This window comes from Clytia hemisphaerica, unplaced genomic scaffold (genome assembly GCF_902728285.1).
Source record: "Clytia hemisphaerica strain Z4C2 unplaced genomic scaffold, Clytia hemisphaerica genome assembly, whole genome shotgun sequence".
In the NCBI taxonomy this organism is placed as follows: Eukaryota; Metazoa; Cnidaria; class Hydrozoa; order Leptothecata; family Clytiidae; genus Clytia; species Clytia hemisphaerica.
The window spans coordinates 902,887-921,866 of record NW_027104551.1 but is presented as its reverse complement, the minus strand read 5'-3'; the positions used below and the strand labels follow the sequence as shown (position 1 = coordinate 921,866).

General features: G+C 34.6%; 1 protein-coding gene across 1 annotated transcript in view; it reads left to right on the top strand.

Annotated features, from left to right (window-relative positions):
- The window catches only part of LOC136822907 (centrosome-associated protein CEP250-like), a 38,223-nt gene that overhangs the window by 6,433 nt on the left and 12,810 nt on the right, over window positions 1-18,980 (top strand). Inside the window, exons 2-17 of the mRNA XM_067079214.1 lie at window positions 4,526-4,677; window positions 6,712-6,903; window positions 7,156-7,221; window positions 7,333-7,385; window positions 7,544-7,610; window positions 8,001-8,086; window positions 8,538-8,624; window positions 8,942-9,378; window positions 9,810-10,038; window positions 11,606-11,769; window positions 12,582-12,920; window positions 13,957-14,010; window positions 14,550-14,683; window positions 15,749-15,859; window positions 16,661-16,973; window positions 18,132-18,888. Coding sequence (XP_066935315.1) covers window positions 4,570-4,677; window positions 6,712-6,903; window positions 7,156-7,221; window positions 7,333-7,385; window positions 7,544-7,610; window positions 8,001-8,086; window positions 8,538-8,624; window positions 8,942-9,378; window positions 9,810-10,038; window positions 11,606-11,769; window positions 12,582-12,920; window positions 13,957-14,010; window positions 14,550-14,683; window positions 15,749-15,859; window positions 16,661-16,973; window positions 18,132-18,888 — 3,197 coding nt within the window. The 5' untranslated portion in view covers window positions 4,526-4,569. The remainder of the gene's footprint in view (window positions 1-4,525; window positions 4,678-6,711; window positions 6,904-7,155; window positions 7,222-7,332; window positions 7,386-7,543; window positions 7,611-8,000; window positions 8,087-8,537; window positions 8,625-8,941; window positions 9,379-9,809; window positions 10,039-11,605; window positions 11,770-12,581; window positions 12,921-13,956; window positions 14,011-14,549; window positions 14,684-15,748; window positions 15,860-16,660; window positions 16,974-18,131; window positions 18,889-18,980) is intronic.

Here is an 18,980-nt window from a genome sequence, read left to right as displayed (position 1 = left end):
AATTCTTATCAGATTGGGGAGTCAAACACCGTCTATCATCAGCAGAGTACCCCCAGTCTCTAAGAGCGTGGTTGGAAAATAGAAAATCATAAATTTCAATATGGCAGGAATTCAGACGTTTCTCGATCGCTGTTAGACGCTTAAGTAATCTAAAGTTTAATAATGATATTAAACATAATTATACATGCCATCACATGATTAGGAGAAATACATTTTACCACCTGCAAATTTTGTAAATCAGGTTTTTTTTAATTAACTTTGTATTTTAATGACCAGCGAGGTCATTTATTTGAGGGCTATGCAAGTTTCCCTCCACTGATGCAAGTTACCTGACTTGCTTTTAAAAGTCAAGGAATGATGAAGATCTTTCTGTCACCGTTCGAACCAAATTTCTTTGCATTTAACAGCAAAAAAAACATTTAAAACCGAAGAACCACTGTTTAGATTGTTTCCACACGTTATTTTGATCAACTTCATATTCTAGGTCCATGTTACAGCTTCCAGCAACTATTTTGCTGTTCACTCCCATGGTACCATTTCAAAACGGCATTTTTCGCAGTCATAGCTACCAGATTGAGAAAAGTTTTCAAGCTAAACCGTTCAAGGTCATTTTGACAAAATCAACCTAAAAAAAACAATCTAGTAAGCGAAGGTCCTTATTTATAGGGAGGTCCTTAAATATAGGTACCCTCCTGTACTGGTTAGTTAGAGTTCAAAATCTCCCATAAAGAGAAAGGGTCAAAAACATAAGATCTCCTTTAAATTTATAACTTTGACGTTCCATTGAGATTTAATGCATTTGAAAATCAAATTTCAATCATTCAATTGTGTTCAATTGTGTTTTACAGGCTAGATTGTCAGTTTTGCTCCGTTGATATTGTCTGGTCATAAGCCTAGGTGGCCATGGAAACACACTTGCTTCTTGCAACAGACACTTTCTTTTCTTCTAGACTTCTAGCCACTTAGTTTAAAATGCAGTGGCTTAAAAAAGAAGAAAAAAAAGCTTTCACTTTTTTCTCTTTACAAAATTGAGTTTGAAAACTCAGTATATAATTTGAAATTGAGTTTTTGCCACCAAATAACGGTGATAAAAAGTGCTTTAAAAAACCCTGCTTACCTCTTTTCCATTCCATTTAAGCAATACACTTTCAACATTAGTTGACACAAAACATTGAAAAAGATATTCCCAATGTGATGTTTATAATTTTACTTGTTAAAGTAAAAAATATTGTCAAGTGTAAAACTACTTCAAAAAATCTCAACAAAATGTACAAAAAGTTGTAATTCCTTAGGAAACATGTTAATTAACTAAAGACAATAAAAGATAATAAAATGCTAAAAATGACTGTAGTAAAATGTAAAAATTTAATTGTCCGGAGGGAATGCTTTATAATCTTTGTGTCGTCTGCAAACAAGAAAAAGCTTGATAGAACATGTTCTCCTACCATAACAAAGATCAGAGGACCGAGCACGCTTCCTTGAGGAATGCCACTTATCACTGGATCTAGAGATGATTTTGCCCCATTAACACTCAATAATTGCTTGGGGTTTGATAGAAAAGATCCAGTTCAGAATTGATTCGTTAATCCCGTAGCGTTCTAGTTTCATCATAAGTCTCCGATGGGGTACCGTTTCAAATGCTTTGGCAAAGTTGAAGTATATGCAACGGTCGACCACTTCACTTTTTGCAATTGATTCGCAACACAATATATAAAGGAGATAAGCTGTGTGACTGTTGACCTTTTGTTGATGAAACCGTATTGCTTGTTCGATAGAAGTTCTTCGCTGCAAAGGTGTTCCATGAAATGTTTTCATATCATTGTTTCCATCAACTTACAAACTAATGAAGTTAGACTTACGGGATGATAGTTAATAGCAATGTTGTGTGCTCCTTTGTTTTTATAGATTGGTGTCACATATACTAGTTTCCAGTCACTAGGTAAATTTCTTTCCTCAAGAGTTTTATCCATTATGATTGATAGTGGTTCTGCAATATGATCACAAAGTTCAATAAGCATTGAGGCATGAATCTCATCTGGACCTATTGATTTATTCGCATTGAGTTTCCTGATTTGTTTTGTTATCATTTCCTTTGTAATGTTTAGTGGTTGAAGTATTTTATCTGTTCTGTTGTCAAAATCAGGTAGATCACCTTCTGGTTCTTTAGTAAAGACACTGCAGAATTGTTTCTGCAGGATGTTGGCCTTTTCTTGGTCCTTATGCTTTGTAGCTATTAAAATTTGTTGCTATGGCGACATTTAGATATTAATTCAGTTCTTTTATTAATCAACTTTACGTTGGAAGTTATTTTTCAGTCAAGCATGAATTACAATTTTTGCTACCGTTCCGGTACGCTGGTCAATTATTTCTCAAGTTAAAGTTGGTGTTGAACCGGCTTTTTTCAAACTCCAAACCTGTTTAGATAGTTCAGTGGATTTTTCTTTGGAAACATTTCTAATATCATGGTTGTACCAGCAATTTTTGAAAGTGCCCTCAGTGAGACCAATATTATGAACACCGTCGTCTTCTGGGTTGGCTTTTATGTGGCATTTGTAAATAACACTTTTCTGAAGGCATATTCCGTTGAAAAAAATTGCCCAATTCCTATTTTTACTACAATTACACATTTTTGTTTCGATTGGTATAGGGTCTCCCAAAACCTATTTATTGATAGAAGAGACAATAATGTTTGGTGAGCAACTGTAGCTGACCTTCAGTGTGTTTCTGTTTAGGATTTTATTGAATTTGTGGGCTTTTGGAAAGTTTTTAGCGACAATTTGTAAGAAATTGTTTTTTACATTAATGCTGAAAGGTGAATTAAACCAAATAATCTTTCTGGATCTAGATATTTTTGAGCTTTTTCTTCGTTTTTCGAATTTGATCTCTTTGTTGTGATCTAAATCTACAACAAAAAAACGGAAGTGATCTCTTCTACTCAGTGCTTCCGTAAGGCGACCATCAAGGTAGGCCATAAGTTCAAAAATTGAAGTTTGAATATGAGACCTCAAAAAAAGATACACTGCTTTAATTTTGTACTTATTATGTTAAACTAATTATCAACATAATATATGTCTTGTATAAAAGGTTAGAAATTTGACATAAAAAAATCTCATCTCCTGATTTCATAAAACTTAACACTAGAAGAAGAATTCAGTTTAAAGTACATCATTTCACCACAAAGCTAAGAAATCATTTTTAAGTAATTTTATAATGTCTTTAAAGTCAGCCAAAGAACATCTTTATACATTGTCCATTGCTATCTTTGACACACTGTAAGCAAGGGACAAATTCTTTGAACAATTTTTGAATCTCGGGAATTTCCTTAAAAACCTCTTGCCAAATATTTCTGATTCTTTTCTTTAATGTCTTTTCAATCTTGTCACCCTTTCTGTAAACTGTAACTCTAAAATAAATCTTGAAACATGACCTTTTCCATACTCTGTTTGTGGGAAAACCGAAAAAAACTGCTAAAGCACTAGCTTTTTCTGTTCGTCGTTGTTTTTTTTCTTGGCTATTCTGAGAGTCTTAATCCTTATATATTGCTTCAATCCATTTCGCTTAACCATTCTCCTCACTGATGTTTTTCCTTTTATCCCGTTTATCTCCTCAATTTTACAAGGTGACTTTTGTTTTTGAATGATTTCCTCGTTTTCTACAGTGGAATTAGCATACTCAGCCCTCTGCATACTTGTCAGGAAAAAAATATGGAATTTGAAGGAAATAGTCCTGAATGGAGTCTCATAAACTTTCTGGAAATAGGAAACTTTCATCTTGGCTTTTGAAATCCCCCAAAATTTGTGTTCACTTCCCTCGCAACCAAAGCTTTTAATCGTGTTCATTCTGATATTTCTCATTCTTTTGTATTCATCAATCTGGCCTTTCAAATGACCGTTAAGGAATATCTGAAAACCTTCGTAACAGATAAAGTGTCTGGAAAATATTGGGTATTTTATCAAAATGTCTGGTAGATTTTTGATATTTTCAGATAAAGAATCTGGAAAAATATGGCTTTTGAGACTAAAAGTCTGGAGATTTCAACTTGGCAAACCTGTAGCAGCCCTGCAAAGGAAATTTGAAATTCCATGACCCGCTTTCGGTTATCAAACTGAAAGGCGTTAAAAAGTCCCTAAAGTCTTTGAGAAATTTGATGAAGATCACTCAAAAAAAACACCCCATTGGGTGTTTTTGTCATTTTTAAGATTTTGATTTTTTGTCTGAGGAGAACTTTTTTGATATTGTGTATTTCGACTTTTTTTAATGGAACTAATGAGATGCACGCTAAGGAAACCATGTTAACCATGTAACTTTACTAATTCTCTTGAAAATGGTTTCCACTTGATAATGCAAACGAGTGCTTACAAAGCAAATGGAAATTATTTATACCGTTTTGTAAAATAAATATCTTTTAAAAATTAATAAAAGTTTCAATCAAAAAGCTTTGTTGATTTTCTTGATAATGATAAATTCTTGTGACTCGTTCAAATTTCTATTTACAAAATTTTCACTGATTGTTTTTTTTTTCCAGGGATTTGAATACATCAACAAGAGATAAACAAACAAGATCTCAAGATGGCAACTCAAGTAGTTCAAGAGGGAAATTTTGTCCAGCAGATGGAATTGGTTGATAAAAACATCAATGAAATCAAAGAAAAATTGGATAGCCTTCATTCACTAGAGGTTTAATGAACTTTAATATTTCCATATATTTGTAGTTGGGGCTTTAGGAGCCATTTTCTAAGAAAAATGGATAAAATTGGGTAGGATCATGAATTGCTTCATTTTCAAATATTTTGGTCAAAACCATGATTGTTGCAACCTGTCAAAATCTTTTTTGAAATATCCTACGGGATGACGAATTACAGAGTGCTAAAATTCGGGCATTTATGGTCCAAATTTGAAAATTGAATGAGATGGCAATCTCAAGAATCATTATCCCACCATTAAAGGCTGCGGCAGACTTGCTTTTTTCTTTAAGATAGAATATGGAACAAAATATGATCCTTAGTGAAAATTTGAGTTCTAAAAACTTTTCCGACCCTCAATGTTAGATAGATGTCTAGTATTTCTGCCATTATTTCACTAGTATACAAAAAGAAAGCCTTCTAAGGTCTTCATTTGAGAGATTCTCTTGTTGGAAGTTGTTTTCCCATTCAAAATGTAAAATTTTGCCGCGAAACGGACGAATTTTGTGGGCTAGTATCTAGTTAACTGGTAGGTATTTTCCAAAAAAAGTTTGATGAAGCATTTCTGAGGATATCAGTTTCTTGTCTTAAATCTCTCAGAAAATGGCTCTTAAGAATGAATGCATCCATAATATTTCTGTTTGGAACGGAGTCTTAGTAAATGGCCCAACTAATTATCAGACTTTTGATTCAGCTCTAAGTAGAAGTTTGGATATTTCTTCAATAAACTTTTCTTTGTAGAATAAAGTATGGGCTTGATGCCCAAAAAATTTAGAACATGCTAAGAAAACTTTTGCAGACTCGAAAACATATAATTTCTTAGGAAATTCTTAACGAAAACAAGAACGTCTTTTTTTAGGCTTAAAACCTTGTAGGTTAAGCTCTTATAAAAAAAGCGTACAACTATTAGAGTAATTCTAACAAGAAATTCTGAAAGTTTTTAAAAAAAGAAAATTGTCAAATATTTCACAGAATCAGATTAATTTTGTTAAATGGTCGATGATCATGTTGCGATGATAATTGATGTGGTAATATAAATCTGAAAAAGAATCATATTGTTCTCATTTTGTTCTCATCTTTGTTCTGTTGGTTTTAGAAATTGACGCTTCAGACAGAAAATTAGAAGATGATATTGATTTTGTACTCATGTTTTAATTTTTCGTATTATTTACACCAGGGTGTACTGCAGATAATCAATATTTGATTTTCACTTTTCGTATCTTAATATCAAAGATATTTTAGTGTCCCTTGCAGCTGCTACTACACTTATAAAAAAATCAACATTTAGAAAAAGTCCTTCTGAAAAAAAGTTTATTCTTGTAAAACGAATCAAAAGCGACTTAGAGAAATAAAATGATTATTTGGTTGTCCAGGAAAGGAGATTGTCGATAATAAGATATGGTCTAATTTTAGTTTAAACCATTTTTGAAGCGTACTTTAACAAGGCTTTTTAGATTATTGGAGATGAAGATTACTATCTCTAAAGTAGTTTGTACTTATGTCTGAATTTTATAAAGTTTATGTTAAGGAAAAATTTATTTCACCTTTTGTAACTTTCCAAGAGGGGAGACATATGATAATTTCTATTTAAAGTGAGATATTTATAGAATGGACCAATTTTGGTAGGAAATTTTGGTTTCAAAGCTTTTTTGAGTTGACCAGAATACATAAATTGTTCGAAATATAGCCAAGCACTACCAAACACCCAGCTTAACACAAGAACCAAGTCATCGATTTTACAATTTTCGGGCAATTTATCTATACTATTTGTCTCTCTTTATGCATGTCGTTCGGTCCTAACATACCTACAAAATTTGTTCTTAATTTTTGAGTTTCAAGCCTGAAAATGTTTTTATGATATGCTCTTATTTTCACCTTTTTTGTGAATATTTTTGTCCATTTTCCTAATAAATCGGGTATTTTAGAGTCCACAAAGACTTAAAATGTTCCTAACTTGTTCTTAACATTTTGGACATCGAAGCCTTATAAAGTTTGTTCTTTTAACGTGTATCTTTTTGCAACACCATAGAACGAAATCATGTCAACTTTGACCAAACTGAAACAAGAGGAGCGAGCATACTTTGAGAGGAAGAACAATGAGAAAAGTGAACAAATAGCATTGAAGAAAGAGGACCCTGAGGCTGAATACAAACGAAGGCTAATTGAACGCTTCCAATACAAAAATACTGATATGATCAAAAGGATTTATGATGAAAACCAGGTTCTATTCTTTTACGATAGCTTTATTTATGATCGCATTTTGTTTTAGTTATTTCGTTTTCACAACTATAATGTATTCGCAAACTCAGTATTTTTTCATAGCAATTAGACCTCGCTTTTATAGTTTCAATTTGGCTTTAATATTTCACTTTTATTCTGCCTTATAACATTTGTGAAATTTTCAGGATCTTATTATATATGTATAGTTAATTATAGCGTCTTCAATTTTAATCTTCCATTGTAATTTTTTCAGGCTCGAGCAAAGCAAGCGCACGAAAGTTTACTTCATCTTAATTACAAAGGTCAAGACTTAAAATTGGTATGTATTTAACTGATGACTCAGTTTTGTTCATTTAGAACGAGGTCAATGTATTAGTACTCATTATGCAATTTCCTCTCTCTAAAATCTTTCATTCTCCTCTACTTTTAGCCATTATACAATCAGCCATCTGACTTGAAATTCTACAATGAAAACATCGAAAAGTAAGTTTTTGTAAATCTCTTTTCTCTTATTTGGCTTTTTGAACTAAACAAATTGAGGTTTTACTTCTCGAGTTCGTTGCGTTCGACTTTAATTTCAATTGCGTTAGATTTGGTTCGATTCTTATCTGAACACGACACAACTATCCTTTCTCACACAGGTTCAAAACGTTCAAGCCAAAATTGATTCGATTTTTGCAAATGAAAAGAAAAGGTGAAATCAAAGTGGTACGTATGTCTTTTTCTCAACACATATCTACATTTATGATATTTGTTGTCTTTCAGAAAGACTTATGCGTGTATGAAAGTCTCATTGACTCAACACTACAGTAAATTCCAAGAAAAACTTATCATCTAATTTGACACCATTGCTAATTGTTCAAATTTCTTCTGTCTTAGCGAAACCATAAACGATGAATTTTCATATCTCGAAATCCAGCAAATTCATTATGATATTAAAAGTCAAACCAATTGCTTCTGAAAATTACCTTTTACGTTTGGAACGAAAAACCTTGCAGTGATCAAACAACTGTGCTAAAATATTCTAAACTAGCAATATGTTTCATTTATTTCAAGCTGTTGATGAATTTTTTTTCATTTTCTGAATTGATCTTTCAGGAACAACATTTGAAACGAGACTATGAAAACAAGAAGAAAATGTGGTTGAAAAGGATCGAAAAAGTCGAAGGAAACGTCAAACGAAAGTACGATTTTCACATACACCACTGAGTATTTTTTTAACAGATGAAAACCTCTCCATAGTCACTCTAAAACCCAATGCCAATTTTATTTTTAATTTGAAGCTTAGTTTAAGTTTAACAAAAGAGCCTTGATTCCTACTCTCGTTTTTCATTCAAAAGCGATCGTAGCACAAAGGTAGTGGTACATTAAAGTAAAGTAAAGGTAGGTACATTTGGCTACAGTGCGCAAGGTTGTGAGTTCAAACCCCAGCCGGATCATACCAAAGACTCAGAAAAATGATACTTGCTTCCTCTCTGCTTCGTGCTCAGCAATTTAGAGAAAGATCAAGGGAAAATAGAGAGATAAAGGTCGAGTGACGCCCTCCGCTACCTTCCCGTAGACAGCTATATGAAAACCTCAGGTTCGCTCTCGATTACGGTCAGAAAACTTACTTATTACAATCCATTCTTACAGGCAACGGATGAATCGCGCGCGTTCATTTTACGAGAAGGAATTTCCAGAGATAAAAAAACAACGAGAACAACAGGAAAGGTTTGATCGGTAAGAATTAGAATTTCTTAAGGGCTACATACACCACATAATATATTGCTAGGCAATAATATACATTGCTTAGCGCCGATGATACATTTAAAATGTGTCTGCAATATATTTTCAGCTCGATTTGCAACACTTCATGAGACTTGGGGGGTTTTGGGGCTTATTTCACTTTTTATGAGCAATCTTTTCTTCCAAACAATGCGATTAACTGACACTCCATACTAGGTCTTATTTCCAACTTCTTAACTTTTGACGAGTGTAGATAATTGACATTGTTCGTGTTTCATTGTTCTTAATTGTACTTGTTATCTTTTGGACAGTCTTGGTTCAAGAAGCATCCGTAGTGAAGCGGAACTAGAAGAGATTTCCAACAATCTCAAAGAATTTGAAGCGAATAAACAACAAAAGAAATCTCTAGCAATAAATGCTCCACACTTGTTAAGCACCTATGATCGCCGTATTCGATTTATCAATAAAAACGGCTTAATACGTGACTTCGAGCGCTTCGAAGCGGAACGGAAATCACAAATCATTTGGAGTGATGACGAGCGCAGAATTTTCCGTGAAAAGTTCCATCAAGCTCCTAAAGATTTCGGCAAAATTGCCGCAGCCTTGGAACGGAAAAGTTGCATGGACTGTGTTCTGTTTTATTATCAGAACAAAAAGAAAGGAGCTTTTCGAACGACTAAACCAAAGAAAAAGAAAGGCAAAGTTCCAGCAAAAGGATCCATTAAAAGTGACCAAAACAAGGGAAAAGGTAATATTGATGGGGAGTCTCGAATTAAAGAGAAAGATTGATTGGGACTAAAGAAATTTTGAATTATATTTTCCCAAATTTAAGAGGTCGTCTTTAAATCATCCATCATCATTACTGAATTTGATGGCAGACGAAAAAGTTGCATCAACTCGTTTTATCGAGTTTGGATGGCTGTTCTCTCCTGATCCCTTAACCATTATGTCAATATGCATCTATTAACCACATACGTCTTGTATAAAGCACCAGTTTTGCCGGCATCGAACTGTGGTCTTTCTTTTATTTTTCTTCGGCTAGATACTGGGCTCAAGTTTCACAGGAAGGAATGAACGTCAGATGTCTTTCAGGCATATAACGTTATTTCTCCCTGTAAACTCGAACCTAGCCTTAAAAAAAGAAACCATTTTAGAACATGTCTTTCTTTCTCCGCTCAGGGAATTCATCTAGCATAAACACCAAACCGAACACGTTCAATTTCGAATTAGAAGATTTTGAGTATATTGATGAAGACGATGATGAAGAGGAAGACGAAAACGAGGCTGGTCAACTTGAGAACGAGGCCAAAGAGACTGGGAATGAGACAATGGGTGGTGACCAGAAGAAAAAGAACGAAGATGGTGTTTCTTTAACCAGTAATACAACGCAAGAACAATCAGATTCAATGTATGTACCATACTTTATCTCGATCTAGTATTTCGTCAATACTTGAAATCTATCACATGAAATTTTGAATTACATGTTATACTATTGTCGAATGAAGTTAATCTATATATTAATAGCCGTAGTCTGTATGTCATTTTGTTTGTTTTTTGTGTGTCACTTTCGTTTTCGCAAGCAATGTTTTGTTTTTTTAAAAGATGACTTTTACTTCTTGCTCCACAAATGTGTTAAATCAGATTCGCGCCGTTTTATAAAGACTTTGTTTTGATTGATAGATTAGACTTTCTTTTTTTTTCTTTCTTTTCTTTTGTTTTATGTTTTCGAATGTAATTAACGACCTTATTTGATTTGAGACATTCGAATTCTTTTCAAAACAAAAGAAAATCTTTTAAACAGAATCTGTTAAAGAAAAGAACAAATATAAAATAAAACATAAGAATTACAAGACAAGTTTGTTAGAACAACAGCAACATTAAAAATACATTCAAAAGGCGGTAAAAACTAGAGTTCTTTCTTCGTAAAAAGGGACCTTTAAACATCTATGTCGATAATTATTTTGCTGTAAATCTAAGTCATCGTTGAATTTGAAAAGTTATCGAAGTTATGACAAAGTTATTTTATAAAAAGCAACATAAAATTGCGCTATCACGCTTTTTTGTCTGCATGTCCTAGCTGCCTTCCGGAGGGAGGCTGTATTTCGGCCCTGTCCCTCGGACCCTTAGCAGAATAAAGAGAAGAAACAAGGGAAATAATTGTGTGAATTTTAATTCACTTTTTGGAACTAATTTGACCAAATTTCTATCTTTCTGGGGGCAAAAAGTTGAAATTTTCCTATTTTTCCGATTCTTAGTGGGACTGAAGTTTGATTTTCCGATTTTTCAAACTGCCATGTTTCAAAAAAGGCACCCTTAAGGCCGGCACATACACATACCCTTAGGAACAGAGTCAAACTTTGAAAAGAATTATTTTCTCTAATTTTGATTTCATCGTGTTTAAGCCACCTTCCCAACATCCAAAGGACTTTAAATGCGTTCAGCAAACAGCTAAACCGGCGTGCGACGCCGGGTACCGGCTAGTGTGTTTTATTTCAATACTAATAGTTTCACGCCATGGAGACGATCATCGGTTGAAAATAGAATCTAAAAACTAGAGCTCGTTTTAAATGTTTACGAAGAACAATGTACTGGCTTCTTTTGACAACGATTGACGTCAGTCTTTCGAGTCGTGTTGTTTTAGCGTGAACTTGTTCACGTGGCGGCATTTCGAAATCAGCTCGTTTCTGGAGTTCAACAGCTTGTCAGGCTGGTTGAATGTTGCAATTTCAAACTTTTCACTGAGACAAAGTGAACATTTTACCGAGGCACGGTTGAATTACATGTTACATATTTCGATTAGGAACTAGTTAATTTTTTGTCCCGCGGGGGATCCCGCGAATCGATTAAGACGTAAGTCGTAAAATGTCTTTTTGCTTTTAAACCTTGCAAAAGGTATTGAAAAATTTGATCCGAAGTGTTTGGATTTGATCCTTCATTTAGAGATGTTGAAGGATGTTTTTATTTACTTTTTAAAGTGTGAGGGATGAGCCAACCATCACTGACGAAGAATCACAACAAGATCCAGGCAAGAAGGGCGCCGCCCTCAAAACACCCAAACCGCCCAAGGTTTTCCAAACAAGAAGTCAAAAGAAGCAAGCAGAAGCGGCTGAGGCTAATCAACAGCAAGCAAATAATGAAAGTACGTGTCACAGTTTTACCCATTTTGTATATAACCAACCAGGCTGCTTACGAGCCCTGAAGTCAGCCGAATGTTTTTTTTAATATTATATAGAAAAACTATTTTAGGTAATCTAACCATGACAAACCTTATTTCCCCGTGCCCCATTAATAAATAGGGACCTTTTGCATCTAGGACGGCGACTTGAATGAGGACGTGGAGTAAATGGCAAATTTTATCCGATTTTATCTAGATTTAATATCACATGGACAAATTTGAATTTAGTCAAGTTTTCTTTTAAATATGACTATTCTCATGAGAAAATTGATATGAAAAGAATAGAACCTAGCTGCGATCCTTATATCAACCCCTAAGGACTTTCTTTTTGTTCAATCTTGCCGTACTTTTTCAAAGTCGCCATCCTAGATGCTAAAGATCCCTAATATCGTATAGAATTAGGAGCGGTAGAAATCTTTCATAAATTGAGCTAGAACGTTAGGCAAACATTGGGCTGGAGCTTAAAATCTCAGTTGCTTATAAAAAGAAAAGGTTTTATTAGTTTTTCGAAAAGTTTGTGACTACCTGAGTGTTGAACTATTCAAACTAAATACTCTAGTTGAGCCTGGTTGAATCTATAAGACACATCTTCTGTCAAGCCTTTTGTTCTCACAAACGTATCGTAACAAAAATGTTGTTTTCACAGTTCCACTATGATATAAATAATAATTGACCTGTCTTTTCCTTTTAACGAAAGGTCCAGTCGTTTAATTAGTGCAGTCGAGATCTCATTTTTCTTCGTTTGTAATAAAATTTGCTTCATTTTTCTTTTTCATAAGAAGCTGAGGAGAATCCAGCAGAAGACCTTTTCACTACGAGTGAAGATGAAGACGCCCATCCGCCACTACGCATGAAAATCATTGTAACTTCGCCCTCCGCCGTTAAAGAAAAAGCGCCTCCGCCACAAACTGCTAGCATCGTTTCTGAAACTATCACACAGACCAGCTATTTTGGTGAAGCGCCGCCCGATCATCCAACGGCTTCCGCTGCAACCGCTTCTAAGCAAACGACGGTAGATGTAACACCGCCGCCGCCTGCTGCTTCTTCTTCTTCTTCCTCGTCAAATGAGCCAAGCTCTGAAGATTTGATCAGGCAACATCTTAATAAAATGCCAGGTTGGTTTGTTGTACACAATCTTCAAAGTGGAAAGTCATATTTTAAATTATTTCTTAGTTTTATGCTTTACCTATTGCTAGAGTTAAGAGGAAGTTCTACTTTTTTCATCCATTACGTCAATTTTGACGTTTTGAATGGAATTGCTTCATTTTTCAACCGACCAATGACAAAAACGTCAAAAAGTTTTTGCTCATGTCGCGCGAAAGTGGAGACTGGCCTTTACACCCACTTAGTCTCTTGGTATTCAAGGACCAATAATTATACGTCTAGAATTGCTATCAGATGAATGATGCGGGTGGTTTCGGTTCCTTGTTCAAGTCAAAAGACCTTCAAGGAACTGAAAAAGCACTTCATGATTGAGAGAAAGATAAACTGGTAGTTAGGCTGATCCAATGCTTAGTAAGCAAATTTGGGAACTAAAATGAATCTCTAGCCTTCACAAAATAACGTGTGCCTTTTTTCATTGAAGGTGCTAAAATTTTTTAGATAAAACGCGGTTGAAAAAAAGGAGATATGTTACTAATATTTACAGGTTTCTCATCAAAACATTACTTCAAAAGGTTAGATAACAATACAGGAGATAGAAGATGGGAGAAGTTTGTTAAATTGATCCTTTTTTATCATGTATCCATGTAGGAGTGGAAGGATGAGAGAGATGTTTTAAAAAGGGAATAATGCAGGTGTTTTGAATGCGACCAGCTTTTTCCTTTTTTCTTGAGTGAAAAATAGAACTATTTTTCTAATCAATCATTTGTATTTCATATGTAACAACATATATCTGAAAACTCTAATAAGGCAAAAAAAAGAGAGAGTTAAAAATGGCTAACAGAGAAATCTGAACTGTTTTGTTGTTTTCCGGGTGAAATATCAAATCCTTGGCTTTTAGAAGTAAGAAGATTTTATGCTACAATTTTTCTTTTAATAATTCCTATCCTCTCTGTAACGTCAAGATTTTTATACTTTCGTTTATAATTTGACTTCATTGAGTACTGTTGTAGGTTCTTTCTAAACTTTTAGTTTTTATGTATTCTACAGAACACAGTGATCCATCACGTTGGTCGGAACCTGAAATGATGAAAGCTGTGGAAGGTACGTTCTGTAAATTACACGACTTTTAAACCAATTTGCTTGTTGATAAATGGATGCTGAATTTTTCAGTTTGACTTCTCTATTACAGTGATTCGTTGTAAAGCTTAAATGAAAACTTTTTTTTGAATATTACATAGTTAGTCGACCGCCGGATGGCAAGTTGGCCCGTTCTGGGGTGACGAGAATGATTATAATTTAAGAAATGGCCCTTTTTACACCGGCCCTTAATTCGCCACTACCCAATTTTAAGGGAACACTAATTAGGGCCATGAAGAACGGCAAAACCTATGAAATTCCTTAAATTGGCTTTAAAACAGTCAAAAGTATCTGAAATTTAGATGAGCCTGGTATTATTTTTGTTAAGCCCTTTTAACACCGGCCCTTAATACTCCACAGGCCTTAGAGTAACGCCAACAAGGACTGGCGTGAAAAAGGTCGATACGGTGAAAAGAAAGTAGCCAAAATATGATTTCCTACACCTGCTATAGATGATCTTTCAAGATTCTGTGATTCGTAATCGTATCGATTTCTTATTTAAGGTTTGAAGAAACATGGTCGCTCATGGTCCAACATTTCCAAAATGGTGGAAACGAAAACAGAAAACCAATGCAAAAATTTCTATTTCAATTATAAAAAGAAATTCAACTTGGAAAAAATTCTCGGTATAGCCAAGGTGAGCAGTTTTTCACTTTTATGACTGTTTCAAATCGCTCACTTTCTGTAGTTACCGTCAACAATCCACTCAACAATAAATCAATCCGATTAAATTAAATCTCAAAATTATGATGTACCTTATTGGTATATATTTTCGCGTGTTACAAATTTTCGCGAATCGCGAAATTTTTTCGAAAAAACGTGTTTCGCGTGTATTAAATTTCGCGATTGCCGACTTCTGGAAAATTTTCGCGTGTATTAAATTTCGCGATTCACTAAATTAGGTATTTTCAGAAAGTGGGAATGTAAAGCAAGAAAAAGACTGATTTTGCTTGAAACACAACGTTTTTGATGTAAAAATACTAACAAAATACTAACAAAAATTTTTTCGCGTGTATTTAATTTCGCGATTTTGTAATTTTGAAAAATTTAAACAGTATTAAATTTCGCGAAAATTGACCAAAAAACTCGCGAAATTAAGTACCCGCGAAAATTTGTAACACGCGAAAATATATACCAATAAGGTAATTGAACTAAATCAACCAATAAGTGCTCAGTAAAGTGATTTGATTGTTGAGTGGATTTTTGGATTGTTAAGGGTACGATTGTATACGGTATTCTATTCTGTAACGATGTCCGTATGCGCAGATCCTGCTGTACACACTGTAAAATAGGTCAATTTAATACCCGATGAGAAATTTACCCTGAAATTTAAAACCGCAACCTTTAAAGATAAGAGTTTAGGCATTTAGTTCCTCTATTTTAACCTCACTTACTGAAAATCTCACCGGATAACTGAGACTAAATAACGGTTGCCGTTGCCGTTGTTTTTCATTCTGTTTTTTTTTTTACTCGATTCGTGTGACCATATTTGTCTCAGCTTTTTTAACCATTTTGTTATTTACATGTTTTTGTCATTCTAGCCAAGCGTGGGTTTAAAAGCAAAACTCTAGGTAGAAGCTATAAGACTTGCCCTTGCTATCGATCCTTTAACTTGAGGCACCTGATAGCTCTCACTCTAAGATTTTCTAGATGGATATATAAAATGAATCAATGTTAGATACTTTAAATTGTCTTCCTATAGCAACAGAAAGAGGAGCAGGCAACATGGTCCAAAAATAATGAAGAAAAAATGGACACAAGTGAGGAAAGCGTTAAAAAACCTCAAGAAAGTGAAAAATCTTCCGCGAAACAGGTATATAACCCACTGAAAGGCTTTTCATCATAAGGCGAGACCAATTTAATTTGTTGTTCTACGGGCCCGACCGACCCTATTTTTGCTAAAATCAAAAAAATAATAATATTGAATTTCCACTACAATATATTTTACACACTAGTTATTTGTAAGAATCAAATTTGAATAAAGCTGAAAATTAATTCAAGAAATTGAAAAATTTAGAAAATCAAGCATTACTAAGATTTTATCATGATCTTCATCGAAGATAAAAAAAGTGAATTTTTGAACCAGATATTTTTTGGAAAACATTTTCGGTACTTTAACAACCCTGATGAATGAAGAATTTATTTTTATTTTACCGACCGTATCTGCCCGTAGAACAACAAATTAAATTGGCCTAATGTATCTTCATAAGCAAATATGTTTTTATGTCGAAGTACATGTCCTAATACACCTATCAGCCCTTGTACTAAACGCAAATAAAAGGGCTTGCGTCCGAGTTTATCTGTGATGAATGAGGTTGTTGTATTGTTCACAGGGAGATTTAACGAAAAAATTATTTCCGTTGATTAAAGGACATCATTAAATCTCCTTCCATTTGCTTACACTGTATTTTAAAGAAAAGAATGAACAACCTTTTCCCCTTTCCACGCCGCGCGACCACAAATTGTGACAAATTCTATTGCTTATTTTGCAGTTTAGAGGCACGCCTCTCTTTATCATAAAAGAGGATATCTTAAGCAGAAAGTCCAGAAGCCTAATCGTCACTAGAATTCTTCAGTCTCCTTGAAAAACACTTCTTCAAATGCACTTTTTCAGGATAAGGAGAAAGGGAAACCATCACAAGAAACTTCAACAACCACCACAACCAACCCAGCCACCACCACCGGTGGCCGCACTGGACGCACCCGAAGTGGCAAAACGAAATCCACCAAAACATCCGATCCTTCGAAACTTTCCACTTCAACAGTCACATCATCTACCATGGCAACGGTTTTTATGGGAACGCCTGTTACTACGTGGAGCAACATTGTGTCAACGACGTTAGTTACTGTGGAAACGCTTTCGGAAACGCACACATCCGCTTCAAATGAAGATGGAAAAGATTCGGGAGATAAAGGTGAAGCTAAAGGTATGTTTTAAGTGTTAAACGGGTTTCAAAAAGTTTGAATTTTTTAACATATAGAAAAGTTGAAAATCTAAACTTTTTAAGAATTGGAAGAATAAAGGCTTGTTTAGATTTTAAGCTAGTATACATTATTGTTGCTTCACCCGTTGAAAAAGTTATATCGAAAGTTCGAAAAAGATTTTTGAGAAACTTCAAATTGAATTTTCTCTTGTTTGGTAGCGTTTGTCGCTCGAGTGATTTTTTCCATACATTCCTTTTTTCTAATGGAACCTTTAGCTATACTTACCACCTGTAAAACCTTGATCCTAATAAATAAGTTATTGTTAGCTAGAATTGCAAAACAACATTTTTGTATAAGAGCATTTTTATAAGAAAATCGAGGCTCAAAAACGGCAAAAATTTAGAATCTTAAGACTGCGTCTGGTATTACTATTACTGAATCTTCATCAATAAAAGGGTCAGATTAGTGAAAATGGTGCATAACGCTCAAAGTTCGTTTTAAATTTTTCTCTGAAAGGACTTAAGATTTCAAAAAACAGATCTGGTTTAAAAAAATATTTGTTGTGGGTGATGTTTGTGGAAAAATTTTCTTCTGTTGTCCTGCTGCGCAATGTTTTCGTTATTTGTAATCGAAATCTCACGTCAGGCTCCTAATATTTATTAATTATTTTATTGTGGTTATGTGAAATCAATATAAATGCATAAATTCTCCTTGTAAAGCTAGTTTACAATAACCAAAAAGGTCTCCTACGAAATTCTCAGTCAATGTTCAAACAATAACTTTCAAGAAACTTTCTATTTCATCAATAGATTTCATTTTCTATATACACATCATTGTCAGTCACTTTCACTTTTAAAAGTTCTCTTATTCATAGCAAATCATTTGCCTTATACCCATCTGAAAATGAATTGAGCTTTGCATCATTTCGCAAACCAATAAATATAAATTGACTGCCTTAAACCTTCAATTCAACAAATTCTCATTCGGTCTTTAGCGCATAAACAGCTCTATGAGAAAGACTTAAGAAAATGGTACAAGAGGTCCATCGTGTTCTGTTTCAGAGGCTTACTTAGATTCGATATTATGGCTCTTTTCTTTCTTTTTTTAGTTAATGAATCTTAGAACGATCTAAATATTTATTTGTTGTTTTCTTTTATCAGGCAGTCAACCAAAATCTGATCAAAGCATGGACACATCTCCCACAAAAGCTTCACCTTTCAAAGCTCCGCCCCCGTTACTCTTATCCCAAACGGAAAAAAGTAAACCGGAAAACGAGAATGAATTCTCCCCGGTTCCTGTCAAAATCTCTTTGGTTGACGCGTTCACAAAGTATGAAAAAAACATTGAATCGTTGGATAAAAACATCATGCAATCACCGGCCACTGAAGGCTCCATGCCTAACTTCCCGACTGTCGTTGCTGCATCGATCAGTAGCGCCACTTCACCCCAACAAGTACGCCTACCGCCATCATTACGTCATGACGGAGGGCATTTATCACGACATGCTGATTACAGTGAAGAAGACATTCGTGCTTTTACTCACTCACGAATGCACATGTCGGCGCACAGTTCGTTATCGCCACGACTTCGGTACACGTCAGCCGGTCAACGTATGTCATCCCAACAACTGCCTTCAAGTTCTCATCAACCCATGGTTTCTCCTGTTTTTCCGACCCCGGGTCAAAACATTCGACATCCAACAGACCACGGGTTACCGTCATCTTCAGAGGCTTATCGCCAACCGGTTATCATATCTTCTCAATCTTTCCCGACGTCGTCCGTCCCAACTGAAGAACAACAACGTGCTATTCGTCATTATCAGCAACTAGAAATGCAACGTCGTGCCGCTCAACATCAACAACCGTATCCGGACCATGAAACTCTTGCGCAAGATTCAATGAATGAATTCGCTAAAAGGTAAATGAATTAGCATAGAGTACATCAAACTCTTAAGTTTTCGAGCATCCCCCAAAATGCACGAAAGGGTTAAACTTTGTAATTCAGAAAGC